Here is a 15,048-nt window from a genome sequence, read left to right on the forward strand (position 1 = left end):
TGCCAGTCAGTGTAGACAATATGGAGTTAGATAGACAGGGCTTCTTGGAGAACAAAACATATTTTGTTTGATCTTACCTACTTAGTGCAGGAACCATCCTCAATCTGGTGAACCTCCAGGTGTTGCTGGACTAAGACTGCCATCATTCTTGACTTCTGGCCAAGCTAGAAGGCACTGATGGGAGTTGTAGTCTAAAACAACTGCAGGGTACCCAGTTGGAGAAGGCTGTTGTACAGCAAAGCTCCAGTATAGAGGGAGTCCATTATTCAAGTGACCACCCCATCCTGTGGTGATTTTAATTGTCCGTATTCTTCTGTCAAACAGTCCCAGGTACTGATATGGGAAAAACATGTGACAGAATGGCTATATCTGTAACCACCCTGTGACTTTCTGTACCTTGAAATTACTCAAGAGGTTGGCCGCTGGGTTTTTGCAGAATGGATCTTTCAGTGAACTCACTAATGAAAAGCAATTTCCATTCTTAGCAGAAACTGGTATGCTTTTATCTGAAACCCTCCTTCTAAAATCTAATCTCTTGGCTGTAGGGAAGGTTCCGTCATTCCCTCTCCCATTCTTGGTGTGGTGAAGTATTCAAAATATTCGCTTTTGTAAGAGGAAGGAAGAACCTGGCCACTGGGGAGTTTTGTACTACGGTTTCCAAACACAGAAACCAGCAGGCGCTTGACAGTTTTAGTGAGTTGCGTTTACATTGTACAGTAACACGCAGCCAGGTATGTTGCAGCTCTTGCTAAGAACAACATTCCCAAATGAGCTGATTGTGAGTAAAAGAGAGGCTGTGCTTGTATATTTCGAAGAAATTCAATTTCTGCGTACTCCAAAATTAACTAACATGATCCATACCACCCAGACAAATGTGTGAATTGGAAGCTACAGTAATTGTCCTTCTACTACTCCAAATATTGCCTTTCAGTTCTTGGCTCAAAAAACCCAAACCAAAATTCATCAAGAATGTAGATTTTAAGATAAAATATATTTTGAAATGCATGCATTGACGAAGTACAATAGAACTTAGTTACATACAGTTCATGACAAAGTACACGGGCTGTATATAACTAAGTTCTACTGTGAGTAGGGTCATTGAAATTAAGGACCTAAGTTAGGTATGTCATTTAATTACTGTTGGTCTACTCTGCTTATGACTGACATTGGATACAACCCCATATTTTTACACACACACACACACACACACACTCAAACACTAATTTATATTTTTCATGTGATTATTTTCTGAAACAGGACAGAACAGATTTATCGATGAACATGGGCTGCAAAGAAACTGCTCTGTCCATCCCATATATCTTGCAATAATAAAAATAATGGGATGAATTATTCCATTTTTATTGTTTGCTTTTCCAGTTTAGCAGACCGTTCATCCTTTACTCACAGCAACGTTTTCTTTAATCAGTTAAAAAAAAAACCTAAACAGAAGGGTCTTGACTTACTAGAACATGATCCATCTGGCATAAGCATGTATCCATTCAGACAATAACACTTGTAGCTGCCATAGGTATTCATGCACCGGTGTTTGCATGGTCTTGGTTTCAGACCACACTCATTGAGATCTAAAAAGGGCACAGAGGGGAGGAATCAAAAACAGAGCAGGCATTGCATATTGGCATCTTTAGAATTGCAGAAGATGGTAGTGATAAGGTTCTCAAAACCAGACCAGCCTTGATCCTAAAATGCCTCTTGCAATATATTCCCATACCTACATATAGTCAGGACAGTCTGTTTGCAGTACTTCTAATCCCATAACAATAGAGGCATTGCACACTCTCCACTTCCATCCCACATCAATTATCCCTGCCTATGTAGCTGTAGTCAAGGCTTTTGTTGGCACCAGACTTAACCTGCATCAGTATAAACGATTCCTAAGGTCTGGGCTGGTGTAAATCATAATCATTATTAAAGCTGGCTGGCTGGGGAGAGGAGGAGTTGTAAGTATGGAGTGTATAGTTCAGCATCCCTCAGAACAGGGACAGGCAACCTTTTGTCTGTCAAGGGCTACAGGGCTAATCTGTCAGGGGCTACCTGCCAGTGAATCAAAGTCAGCATGGGATGGGGCCAGAATCAAAAGTGTGTGGAGTCATCCCTTTTCTCTTTCTGCCATTTGCTCTTCTTTTCTGCCATCCCCTTCCTTCCTTCCTTCTCTCCCTCTCTCTCTCTAGCTACTATCCCTTTTCTTTCTCTCCTTTTCTGCCACACCTTCCATCTTTTTTACCTCCCTCTTCCACCACCCCACTCCAACAGACTGAAGGGAGAGGGGCAACATAATTTTTGCCAGAATATTTTTAGTACTGACATTCTATCAGTCCTAGGATAGATTTGGCTATAGATAGGCACTCAATTGCTCCATTTCCTTTAAAATCAAGTTCAGCTAAACTCTATAGGTTAGAAGGCAGATATTAAGTGAAGAACATAAACTAAACCCAGCAGATAGAGTAGGTTCATATCTTTTTCTCTCCCAAATAATGCAGTGGCTTAGTAAAACTAAATCCCAGTCCACCTGTTGTATTGTTTGGATCATTCTACTGAGCTTTGAATCTGACACCATCTGGCATAATATATTTTGGTACTCAAGTGTAATGATATTGGCTAGCTATTAGTGGCATAGTCTAAGAATAATGTGCACATACTTTAAGTGTTTCTGCTGGGAAGTGTATTCATACTTTGTTCCAGTAAGCTTCTATAAGTTGCTGAATTTTAATTATATGCACAAAATATTTTTGCTGGCTTTACTCGATCGCTTCATCAGCAAGACAGTGCGAGCATCTAGTATAGTGCTAGAGTTTTGTTTAATGTTTTGAGATTCACTTCTTGCAAAACATTCTAGAAACTTTAGGAAGATGCATAAGGTCACATTTGTTTTCCCACCCCTGGTGTTCCATTCACTGGCCAAAAGCAATACAAGGGGCTTAATTAAGGGTCTCCATTATAATTCCATTAAATCTAAACAAACATTGTGTGATTCCTTCCCTTCCGCAGCCTTAGCTTCTTCTGGGAAATGGTTTACACTTTCAAGTTATATTTGTAACAGCTTTCACTCTGCCTTGTTTAGAACACATAGTACACAGGCAAGTGAAAGAAAAGTCATCAAAACCCTTTTTACGGTTGTTGTGGCTAGTTTGTTGTTCTTTTCGCACATTTCTTACCATTTCAGAAGCACGTTCAATATTTCTGTGTAGCAGGTTTTGCTCTGTGATATTTCTCTCAGTGGTTTTCTCTTCCATTTGAACTAGCTAGGAAATGCCACTGTTTCCATGTGCCTTGTGAGTATCAGTTATGCTGAATCAATGCAATGGACATCTGAAAAATACATCACCTGGCGTAGTTGCATGGGGTGGCCACAAATGTTGATGGACCTCAGCTACCATAGACTCTAACCAGAGGCCATACTGGCTCAGCCTGATGGGAGATGGAGTCCAAAAACATCAGGTTTCCCTTCCCTATTTTAAAAGATATTCTCCACTTCTTCAACCATGGCACAGCTACCTTTTTCGAGAGGGGAATGGTTTCCATCAGTGGGGCAGTGAGAGCAACCACTGTTTTCTCCAACCATGCTCCTGGAAGGATAATATATCATGACTGAATCAGGGAACTAGACACTTTAAAGAGGGACATGTGCCCTGTGATACTCTCAACTTTCATCAGCCTTGACCACTGGTCATGTTGGCTGGAACTGATGGAAGTCCAAGCACATCTATAGGGCACCATGTTGTCTGCTGGTTCCTTGGTGTGTGAAATCATTTCACAAATGTTGCATTGGAGAAATATATACATATTAGCTTTGTCTAGGTCAACAAATAATCCTTTCAACATCCCTGTAAATTAGATCACTATGATTATCCCTAAATGCCAAAGAGGGTGTGTGTGTACGAGGCTAAAAGAAAGAGAGAAAGCAAAGAGAGAAAAGGCCATCCATTTTCATGGAGGAGAATAGTGTTTAGCCAGGAATTTCCTGGGTTTTTAAACAACTCATTCTCTTAGCCACTACACTTCACAACTCATTTTACATATGGTTTTATATTGTGATGTTTAGGGGAGGACTGTTTATTACTGAGCAGGTTCAGGCTAACATTAACATTTAGCTTGGAGTCAGAGAAATGCAAGACTCTTAATAAATTGGCACGCACATGCTGCATTTGCTGAAAAGGTCAGGAAACTTTATCTTTTGTCTATTTTTTATTTCACAGGCTCTCCAAACATTTCACTTAGCACAATTTCTCTCTGGACAAAAGAGGGGAAGAACTATAACCCAGCAGTCTGAATCTTCTAAGATTAAAAGTTTCAAAGACTTTGCAGAATCTTTTCACAACATCTATCGCAATCCTCCTTGCTTCTTTGCGCTTCGCAAAATTTCTAATGGGGGTTAAGAGGTTTTTTTTAATGAACCCACTTATACTCCTCACTGAGATTTCCCTTCATTATTCCAAGTTAAACAATATGACAGTGATGCTATTCACACTCATGGGGTGGGGTAGGGAACCAACAACAACAACAATGCAAGAATAGTGTCACCATCAAAGCTGCATACTGAAAAGCTTTTGGAGCAGGTTGGATGCTGCAGCACTTTGGAAAAGCAGTCTCAGATATAAGCGCAGGCTGCTAAGCTTGAACATCACATTGCAAGAAGAAAGACAGTTAATGTGAACACATGAATTACTCCAGAAAGACAACTGCTTGTGCGCTGCTATATTTGCATGAGAGCTACAAAGAGATAAGCGAGACTCCACCTACAATAATGTGGTGTGCTGTATGTAATAATGAAATATTATTTGCTCTTGAGGATATAATTGCATCCCTACATTTCATTATTGGTCTGAAGCTGCTTTCAGACATACATCTGGGGTCAGCATCAAGGGCTGGCATCAACGGATACCTACAAAGAACCACAACCTGCTGGGTGCCCATCTCTAAGCCCTGGAGGTGCCAAATCCTGCCGCTCTTTTTCTTTGCTGTGTCTACCTGTTCACCTGCTGTCTCTAAGCATGGAAGCAATGACAAGGGTGATGCAAAGGTTGGATGGACCCTGGGGAAGAAGACAAATTGGCAGCAATGACAATGAGGAGGAGGAGAGCCCCATCAGAGAGGTGAGTCCCCTAAAGGAAGCTTCTTGCCCAAGGCCCACCCCAAAAAACTAGCAGTGTCCTCTTTTCACACAATTAACTCTGCAGATTCCTAGTATATGGAAGTGACAAGTGTATGGAGGACACAGCCTGGGGCTGTTTAAAAAAAGCATAGGGAGAGATTCATGTCACACCTTGTGTCACATCTCAAGTACCATCCAACGAATGGCTTTGACACTACTGAAAAGACTTTCCCCACAAAGGAGGAGATGCTATAGTGTGGATTGCAGGGGGAGGGCAATGGTCACAATTTGTCAGCAACAGGTGATCCTGGACTGAAGTGTGAGCACAATTTTCCCAACAACAAAAGCACCTGCACCCAACCACCACCAAGGATCCCTAGCAAAAACACAGCACTGCTCAAGAGCGTTCAGATTTTGATCGTCAGCTTCAAACTGTACTGTGCCAGCGAGCATCACAAACAATCGGGAGCAAGGATCTGTGTGGCTTGATGCAACTTTTAAGAATTGGTTGTTGCTGGCGCTGTCTCGAAGGACAGTGGAGTGGGCCTCTGGGGGTGAAGTCAAACCACTGTTTTAGCAGTACTGAAGTGACGTCCCTGGGGGCGCAAGCCTCGGCAATGTGTTTAGAGGTCCTCGGCTGCCCAGGCAACAAGCCCCACCCCACCTCGGCCTCTCTGATTCGGTCCAAAAGGAAAGGAAAGCAATACGTTCGGCACCAGCTTGGCTTCAGGAGTTGCCAGAAGGAGGCGTACAAGATGCCATCCGTCTTGGGGACTCCAATCCGGATTTGTGCAGAGTTTACTCCTTTCCCTGTTCTTCTCCTGAAGATATCCCACAAGGCAGTGGAGATTTAGGATCAGAGTTTTCCTTCTCCTAGAAGGGCTATCTTCCCAGGTTGATGAGCTCCATCTGCTCCTTGCTTCCCTCTACAGCGTGTACAGAAAATGCCTTCTTGACTGTTGTTCTAATACCAAGTCAAGTTATTTAACCATCCATCCCAGTGCTGTCTTCTCTGCCTGGGAGTGGCTCAGGAAGAGACCTCAAACAGAGATACTCCTGTTTGAAACCCTCAGGAGCCATTCCCAGTCAGCGTAGGCAATAGTGAGATGGATCAATGATTTGACTTCAGATATGGCAGCTTCTTAATGTCTACTTATGCTCCTAACTGGAGATTCAGTAACTGAACATGGTCATTCTGCATGCAGAACATGTGCTCTGCCACTGAGCTATGGCCACTCTTCCTCAGATATTAATGCCTATGTCAGGATGGCATGTAATGCTGTAAGTTGCAAGACTGCCTGTATTGGTCATGTGTCACTGCCATTCCCACAGTACATGTTATGTTTTACATGCATTAAACATGCTAACCCAGACATTAATATCTGTGTCAGAACTACCCCAATATTAAAGATTATGAAATAAAATTCTTCGGCCTATTTCAATCAGACTGTTTCCTTAACCAATGCAGGATTTGGGTTTTCTTGTATTTTGTTTTTAGTGCTTTGGTATTTTATGGATTTGTAAGTTGCTTTGTGAAAAGTGATGAATAAATGTAAATAACAACTATGGCAACAGACTGTTTTCTTGGTCTGAAAAAGAGCTTAGAAAAAGCAGCATGTGTCGTAAAAGATCTGAGTAGGAAGGGAACTATGAGAGCAAATGAAGAGAATTGTCTAAGGTCAAGCCTTTCCAGGAGAGAGAATTGCAGCCTCAAGGAAGTGTCAAAGCAAAGTCGCTTTGCATGCCAATTATATTGCAGGCTGGGCTTTCACATGGCAGCCAAAATAAGTTCATTGTCCTTTCAGCACACTTGCAAGAGGTTTCATGGTGGGGGTTTAAAGCCGTGCAGGTGGAAGGAACGCACCACCTGAAGTAAAGGATTGTCCTCACCCCTCCACGGGAAATGTGTTGCATGATGATCTGGAGGGCTGAAAAAATGTGGTTCACTGGGCCAGTCGTGTGAGGTGGCATATGGGTGGTCAGCTTCACATGTTGAGGAGAAGGCATAGCAGAAGTCAAAAGACCGAGACCCAGTAAAACAACATGGCAAATACCATCAAATACCTGTATGTGCAGGCATGGAGCTCTGGATCAGGAGAATTTTAGGCGTATCCCGTTATAGACCTTCACACTGAACACCAAGCGAACTACAGATTGCACATGAAAAGTCTTTTGCATGTAACTTATGCTTCCCTCCTAATCCAGAGGTGGAAGTGCTTACTTTCTGGGGAGAATCAGCAGATATTCATGGCTATTTTACCCTTTCTTTGCATACAGATTCTGTCCACCTAGTATTCTATCCCACCCCCAACAGTTTAAAATCATTTCCCCTATGTCAATTCCAAAAGCAGAGCCCTCTGGGAAAGCTGTTTCAGGGAAGAATTAGTGACCACAGGCCAGTAAACTCCGCATGTCTGTTATCTTAGCCAGCACACAAATGGATCCACAGGTTTGCCTCCTAGTTCTACTGTAAGATTTGTCGAGGTCCTGCTGATTCTTTGAACTGTGACTATTTCAGATTATTATTTCAAATGAAATGTAAGTGACCACTTATATGTCATAAAAAGAGGAAATGCGTCATCATCACCACCATAAAAAAGGAATGACACTATAAATAGAATGCAATAGAACGGTAAAGTTGGAAGGATCATCTAGTCTCAACCCCCCACAATGCAGAAATATGCAGCTGTCCCATGTGGGGATTGAACCTGCAACCTTGGCATTATCAGCACCATGCTCTATCCAACTGAGCTATCTCCCACAGTATTACTATAAATCAAGTAGAAATCCAATACGTCTCGTAGTGGGAAAGTCTGTTACCAGGTAACCTGTGTGCCTGCTTAGTCTATTCTCCAGGTGTGAATGGCTGGTGGGCAACTTCAAGGCCCCCACTCTCCCTTCTTCTGACCATCTTTAAGCCAGACATGGGCCAGTCAAATAGAGAGCTGTCCTCTGCAAAGTAGGATACATGACTACCATGCAAATGTGTTATGGCAAAAACAAATGTGAAAGTCACTGAAAAAGTACATGGTAGATTTTCTGTTTTCTACTCACTCAATTTACTGTACAATCCTATGAGAACATCTATGCATCTGGCCTCACTTCAGGTAAAGGTGTATAGGATTATAGCCTAAGGCAGCAGTTCTAATGCACACCCTCTACCCTTAGGACTTTACAGATCCACCAAAGAATCACAACCCAGTTGCTCACAGCATCAGCTGCCAGAAGTGGGAAATTTTAATGTCTTCAGCTCAGCTAAGTTGGGGAAAGGAGAAGAATTTGGAAGTCATGTATGCAATCAATTAATTAATTAATGCAAGCAATTGATCACATAAACATCATTATTTCATTTCAAAGTTCTGTGTTTAGTGTGCAAGAAATGGAAATAAATGTTAAATGTCCTGCCTTACGAAAAGGAATTGTCTTCCACTTGTTAATGAGAAGACCCTTAAACACTTGCACATTTATAGAACTCTGTTATAAAGGGAATGCACAGGAATTGTAGCCTTTTGGGATTATGACAATCATAAATGCAGTGAAAATAAATTGCCACAGACAACACCATCCGGTTGGAGCTGGACAACTCCATCTGATCTCATTTCCAGCAGGAGAACTTTTATTTGATGATGGTGCGATAATAATTTAGGGAGACATTTCCCATTCAGGAAAGGCCATTCATATTACAAAATGACATTGACCTATAATAGAGCCAGGCAGTGGATGCCAAAGAAAGCAACAATAATTACACCCATCCGGCCGCTTGACGTGTGATCTGCAGATCTGCCTCATAAGTACAGTTTGTTTAAAATATAGGCAACTCTTTGCAGCCAGGGCTAGAGGAGTGAACAGCTTAATCTGGTCAGGTGGGGTGTTGGGCCCTATTGCAAAGATCTAATTGATTCCTGTTGAAATCAATGAGAGGAAGAGCATATCGAAGCCACTGGGCATGGAGGTAAATGTGTCTTTGTGTTCAACATGCAGGTTTTTAACAAATGCAGATAGTATCAGTACAAGCACAGTCCTCACCCCATACATCAGCTGATTCTATTCTATTCTATTCACCCCATACATCAGCTGATTCTAAAATCTCACTGGAAAGCTCCTCATTGAAATGAATTGGAGTCCTATGATTAAGTAGCAGATTTGTCAACCGGATGCTGTGTATAATCTAAAATCAGCATGAGCTTTCTTCTCTCTGTTGAGCTCGTTTCACAACAGCTCCTCAGTTTTTGATATTTTAAATTGCTGCGGACATACAGTATCTTTGTGGCGGGCACTTCTGAGAGCTGAAGTTCTAGAATAAAAGCAATACATAACATTTCTCCCCAAAGTAAAACAATATATATGGCAAAGTGCCTGTAAGATGGAGAAAAAGAAGGAAGCAGAGGAAATGAGGTCACAGGGAGGGTGGGCTTAGATTCCCCATGAATCCGTCAAGGAAGGATTAATATATCCAAACAAATGAGTTTTAAAAAGCGTTTAGAAATCATTATGCCATCAGAGGATTAGTAACTCTCAGGGAACACAGTTCTGTACAGCACCACCTTACTCAAATTGTCAGGTTTTCTAAAACACTCGTTTGCTTTTCTGTAATGAGCTTAGGAAAGCTTTATCAAGGCTAGCTGGAGAGAGTGGCTGTGACTTCCTTAAGTACCTGGCAGTGCTCAGCACTATATAAAATAATACTTTGGGGAGAAGTGAATAAAAATAGTGTAATATGTTGACAATACTGGTCATTTTAAACAACACTGTTCTTTTTCATTATAATATGACTGGGGTCATTGTGGGTAGTTTGCTATTACAAAGTGAAACTGGAATTATTATTATTATTATTATTATTATTATTATTATTATTATACTTTAAATTAGCATGGGGACTTGCTTTCATAAAAGCAAGGTCCTTGTTACCTAAATCAAAACCAGCATTTTAAGTTTTAGGCCTTACAGCTGATCTTGGAAAGGAACCAATCTTGTACCTCTAACAACAAAAGCACTTTTTTTAATACTTTCATAAAATGGATTGTGCTGGGATGCAGTATTAGCAACTCCCAAGTGGGTGTCTTTGAGAAAGGTGGAAGCTCTAATTCAATTCAAGTAGGTGATTGGTGCTGTGATTTTCATGCAGGGAGACCTAGAAACTCCAGTTCATAAACTGCATCTGGCAGGAAATGACCGCCATAGATATTTTTCCACCAGTTCTTCTTGGGCATCACCAATAGGGCTGCAAATATATGAACCAGCTTTCACCCTGCTAAATTCAGCAGTATGTCAGCTGACCCAGGGGCAGTTGAAACTTGAACTAGCTGCAGAACATTTAGTTTAAGTTTCAATTGCTCTTTTCATTACCTTGAAGCAATACCACATTCCTTAAAATAACATAAATCTTACCTTGATTGCATGTTTTCCCAGTGTATCCTGGATGACACTTGCACTTGTTTGGTCCAACGCATTCCCCATGTTTACATCCAGGCTGACATACAGCTGTGAATACACGTAAGCAGACTTGTCACTCTTCTTGTTGAACTGAGGTGCACAAACACTATTTGATTATAATGCATTTGACGCAGTGGTCTTATTCACATGAAATGCTATGCCAAACCATGGTTTAGTGAGACTTACTGAGCAAATATCGTGGCTGGTTTGCTCCTCCTCTGGACCTGTTGCTGCCATGCTACCCTGAGCTAAGGCATTGTTTGAACCTGGGCTTGTGGTTTGTGTCACTCCCAACAATCCACAAGTTTGTCCTTTGTCTACAGGTTGTGGATTGTTTGGGGGATGTGCCATGAGCCCAAGTTTGCACATAATGTTCATAATGCATAGCTCCAGGTACTTGGGGAGCAGCAGCACAGGGTGATGATGGAAGCAGTTGGATTTCCTCACCCTTGCTAAACCATAGTTTAGGGCCGGTGAGGAGTAAAGGAGAGAGTTGGAGCACAGAAGTGATGGGAAGAAGCAGTGCTCAATCTTTCCCTGCTCACCACTTTTCTGCTACAACTCTCCCCTGCCGCCCAATATGCTTCCATTAAAATACACACAAACAAGGGGGGGAAATGGTTAGCCTCACTTTTAAGTAATTTAAGTTAAAATGCAAAATATAACATGTGGGTTGTTTAGGGAATGTATTGTATGTCCACTACAACTTCCAATGACACTATGAAGAACCAGTAAAAAGGGATATAGCAAAATAATAGGCCTATGCATGTCTACAACTAAGCTGCATTGAGTGCGTTGGGAATTATGCCCAGATGTGGCTGGGGCAATGCAGCCAGATGGGTGGGGTATGAATAATAAATTATGATTATCATTATCAGATATGTATAGGCTTGCAGGCTAAGTGTGTATAGAGTTACAGCATAAGTCCATACATTCATACCATAATAAGGTGATAGTTATTTATTAAAAGGAATTTAAAAAATATATACTACAGATGCATGCATTGTGTATGTTTTATGCATACTTTGGAATGTCATGCTTGAACTTTTCCTGCTATTAAAATTTAACCAGTTGTGTCTGGACACATGTCGGGTCCCTCTTTCACCATACATACATAGCCTCGTGAGCCAGTGTTGGTTCATAATTTGTAGGCAAGGAAGAAGCTTTCAATTAAATGAAGAGTAGCCCTTAAAAGCTTCTCTAGACAGGCACTGCAAATGCATTTTCTTGTCAAAAGTATCTCTATGTATCTAGTACGGATGACACTGAAAGCATGGAACTCGATAGGTTGGCAGTGACATTTCCTGAATTTTCTATGAAAAGTTAGTGCATAAAATATCACATTTCTAGAGTACAGGATTGGTGGGGAAGCAACCTAAGGCAATGATTAAACTGCCCCTTTCTGATTAAGGGACACATAACTATCCTTGTTGTACTATTAATTTAAGTTTTCTTAATCCAAATAAAAAATAATATGTAAGTTTCTAAAACACATGCTTCATTCATGAAACGTATTTTACTATAAAGCCATTGTAATGGTTCGATGTGCACATTTACAACCTTTTAATGTGCTTTCCCAACACTTTATTGCGGGCAGCTGGCCTTTAATCTTTCTCTCTCTCTCTCATATTGGAATTACAGTGCCAAATGTTGGACATATGCTTCCATATGCAATGGGGAGAAGCACTGGAGAACTAAACTTGTGGCCATCTTAAATAAAACAGGTATTGGAATTCCAATCACCCACCATATTATGGCATTATTATTATTAGGATTGTGTATGAGAAAACTAGTGCAAACAACATGCTGCTACTGTTTTTGAAAATGGCTTTCATACTGCACATACAGTTGCTTTACCAAAAAATAAAAATCAAGTCCCAGGTACCTAACCAGCTAAGCTACTTACATTTTATGTAGCAGTAAATCAATATTGCACATCAAGATAATATATGACAAACATTCCTTTGTATGGTACATAATGTTGGAACACCTCCAGGAAAGTTCAGTGCAAATTACTCATACACCGAAGTCTGAAGCAGTATTTCCCAAATCTTATGCTGCAACAGAGGCTGAAATTGGCTTCAAAAAATTAAGCCACCATGTTGGATGAGTTCACCATTTTTTCCTCACAAGAGCTGGGAGGCTCTGGGGCAGATTTGATCCTCATTCTCTGCCAATATTTGGTCAAATGGCATCAGTCCAGGAGCCCTTGTTGTGCCTTGCATTAAAACTGACAGGTGTGAGGAAATCTCACATTTGTCAGCCTTGCTCAGAAAGCACAATCACATTCCTAAGCCTAGCTGACTAGGCAAAAGAGACACCAGAAAACCAGAAGGCAAGGCAGCCTCTGGTTCTGTGAGCTGGTTGATAAAATATGTGTGCTCACCAGAGTGTGTCTGAAAACTCAACATGGCAAGTGGAGTTGGGGTTCCCAGTTTTCGGAAAAAGTAGAAGGAATCAAACAATTGTTTTAAAATGTATACCATGCCAATCACGTGCCCCTTCCTCTGCTTGTTTACTGGGAAGCTCTGCTAAATTAAACTGAACTTTCTTTCAAGAAGTATGCATAATATTTTAGCTTTAGGCTGCAATCCTAAAAAAACCTTATTCAGAAGAAAGTCCAATTGAATCCAGTGGGACTTACTCCTGAGTACTTGGGCAGAGCAGCTCTATGCATATTTACTCAGAAGAAATAAGTCTTGCTATACTTAATGGGTCTCACTCCCAGGTAAGTGTGTATGGGTGTGTGCTACTCACACTGATTTCAAGTCACAATGAGGTTAGACCTCTTTAATAAATTGTAAATATATTACAAAACATATTAATAGCATCCATAAAGGGATAAAGCAAAGTATTTGAATCTTAAAGCCTAATCATTTAAATATCAAGTCATATATATATATATATATATGTCTACATTAGTCATTAAATACATTCATGAAGTTCTGCTATCCCCCTAAAATAATAAGCAAAGTAATTACATGCATATTTCCTGTTGGGTTGTTATATCATTCTTGCGCTCCATGCATGACTTTAGAGATCATGCCTGCAAAACACCATCTTGCCAAAATTATTTTGAGAAATATGTTCAGCTAACCTTTGGGCTGGCACCTTATCCTGGCTATTCTCTGCCTTAAGATGTAGAAAGCTGCAAAACAAATGTCCATAAAAAGCAATTCCAGCTTTTTGTGTTTCCCTGCAAGGAGGATGGACTTGGCTTGGATTTTATCAACTTGCTACATTCCCGGTGACTTACACACATTCAACATTCAGAGCTTTTTTTCTGAAATAAAAAAAATAAACTGGGACACATTTAAAAATAGAAATGTCTTATGTCACTATCTTGTTATGAGACGTCTGCAAACAGATGTTGCAATGCACTCTCTATGAAAGTTACAAAAAGGAATGATGTTATGCTATTCTTATTTCACCCATCAAAGAATTCCAAGTAAACAGTGAATAGGACAGTGTTTCCCCCCACTTCCAGCAGCAAAGGTATGCACCATTCCGTAGTCTAAATGTAAAGCATCTTACAGAACAGTGTTGGGTTGTGGGCTTTTTTTGCCTTTAAAGAGACAGTATCCCTTCATATCCAACTATAATAACAGATTTCCCCCTAATTGTCTTCAGGGTGCTAACTCTGGTTAAACTGACATCACTTGCAACTTGAGTAGATTTTTAACAGTTGGGGACCAATAAAGGAACCAGCCGTCTTTTCATTTTGGTTTTCATTAAACCTAAATAAAGCTTTCGGTCCACAAACCCTTTCGACTTCCATAATGACAGATCACGTGAAAGGCAGATCGCCGTACTGTAGAATCAAATGGAAATTAGATGAAATATGTTTGGCTTCAAATACTCTGCCATGCCTCAACAGCTGATTATAGTACTGGATTATTTAAAAACATGCAAAATATCAAGTCCAGATTTTGTTTTATTGCATTAACAAGATGGGATTGCAACACATCTGGAGCCTAAGAGTTCAACTTCAGTATCACTTGTGTGAGTTTAAATTCTGATTTAAAGAGGAAGTTCTGACTCAAAGCCAGACCCTGATGAAGCTCAGGCCCAATTGCTCCCTTTTACCTTTTCAAGGAGTGTGGCCACCAGAGATTATCCTGCTCTGCATGCAACCTGCACCCCCTATATGTACACCATATTGTGTCAACCGTCTGTCCAACACTGATGGAACAGTTTGCCAACAAAACAGCAGCAAGTGGTTTGGAGGGGAAGTTTAAAAAGACGCACGCCTGCATGGCTTTTTGCCCCCTAAAGTATCTGCTACTGAAGGCCACTTTTGCTCCTGGGCACATGTCTCTCTGTGTTGGTGCTGAAGCAGCAGGATTGGATAGATATGAGAGGAAAAGGTAAGTCTCTTCAAGGGTAAATGGACCCCTGACCATTAGGTCCAGTCGTGGCCAACTCTGGGGTTGCGGCGCTCATCTCGCTTTATTGGCCGAGGGAGCCGGCGTACAGCTTCTGGGTCATGTGGCCAGCATGACTAA

General features: G+C 41.0%; 1 protein-coding gene across 4 annotated transcripts in view; it reads right to left on the bottom strand.

Moving 5' to 3' along the window:
• Positions 1–15,048, bottom strand: part of NPNT (nephronectin) — a 62,362-nt gene that overhangs the window by 24,945 nt on the left and 22,369 nt on the right. The window contains exons 3-6 of one of the 4 annotated variants that reach the window (XM_081020302.1): positions 13,641–13,691; positions 10,499–10,591; positions 7,001–7,093; positions 1,464–1,583 (exon numbers count right to left, since the gene is read on the bottom strand). In XM_081020302.1, coding sequence (XP_080876428.1) covers positions 1,464–1,583; positions 7,001–7,093; positions 10,499–10,591; positions 13,641–13,691 — 357 coding nt within the window. The remainder of the gene's footprint in view (positions 1–1,463; positions 1,584–7,000; positions 7,094–10,498; positions 10,592–13,640; positions 13,692–15,048) is intronic. The other 3 variants (XM_081020303.1, XM_081020304.1, XM_081020305.1) reach the window with 3 other exon arrangements.

Source organism: Podarcis pityusensis (genome assembly GCF_964106645.2).
Source record: "Podarcis pityusensis genome assembly, chromosome: 9".
Lineage (NCBI taxonomy): Eukaryota > Metazoa > Chordata > Lepidosauria > Squamata > Lacertidae > Podarcis > Podarcis pityusensis.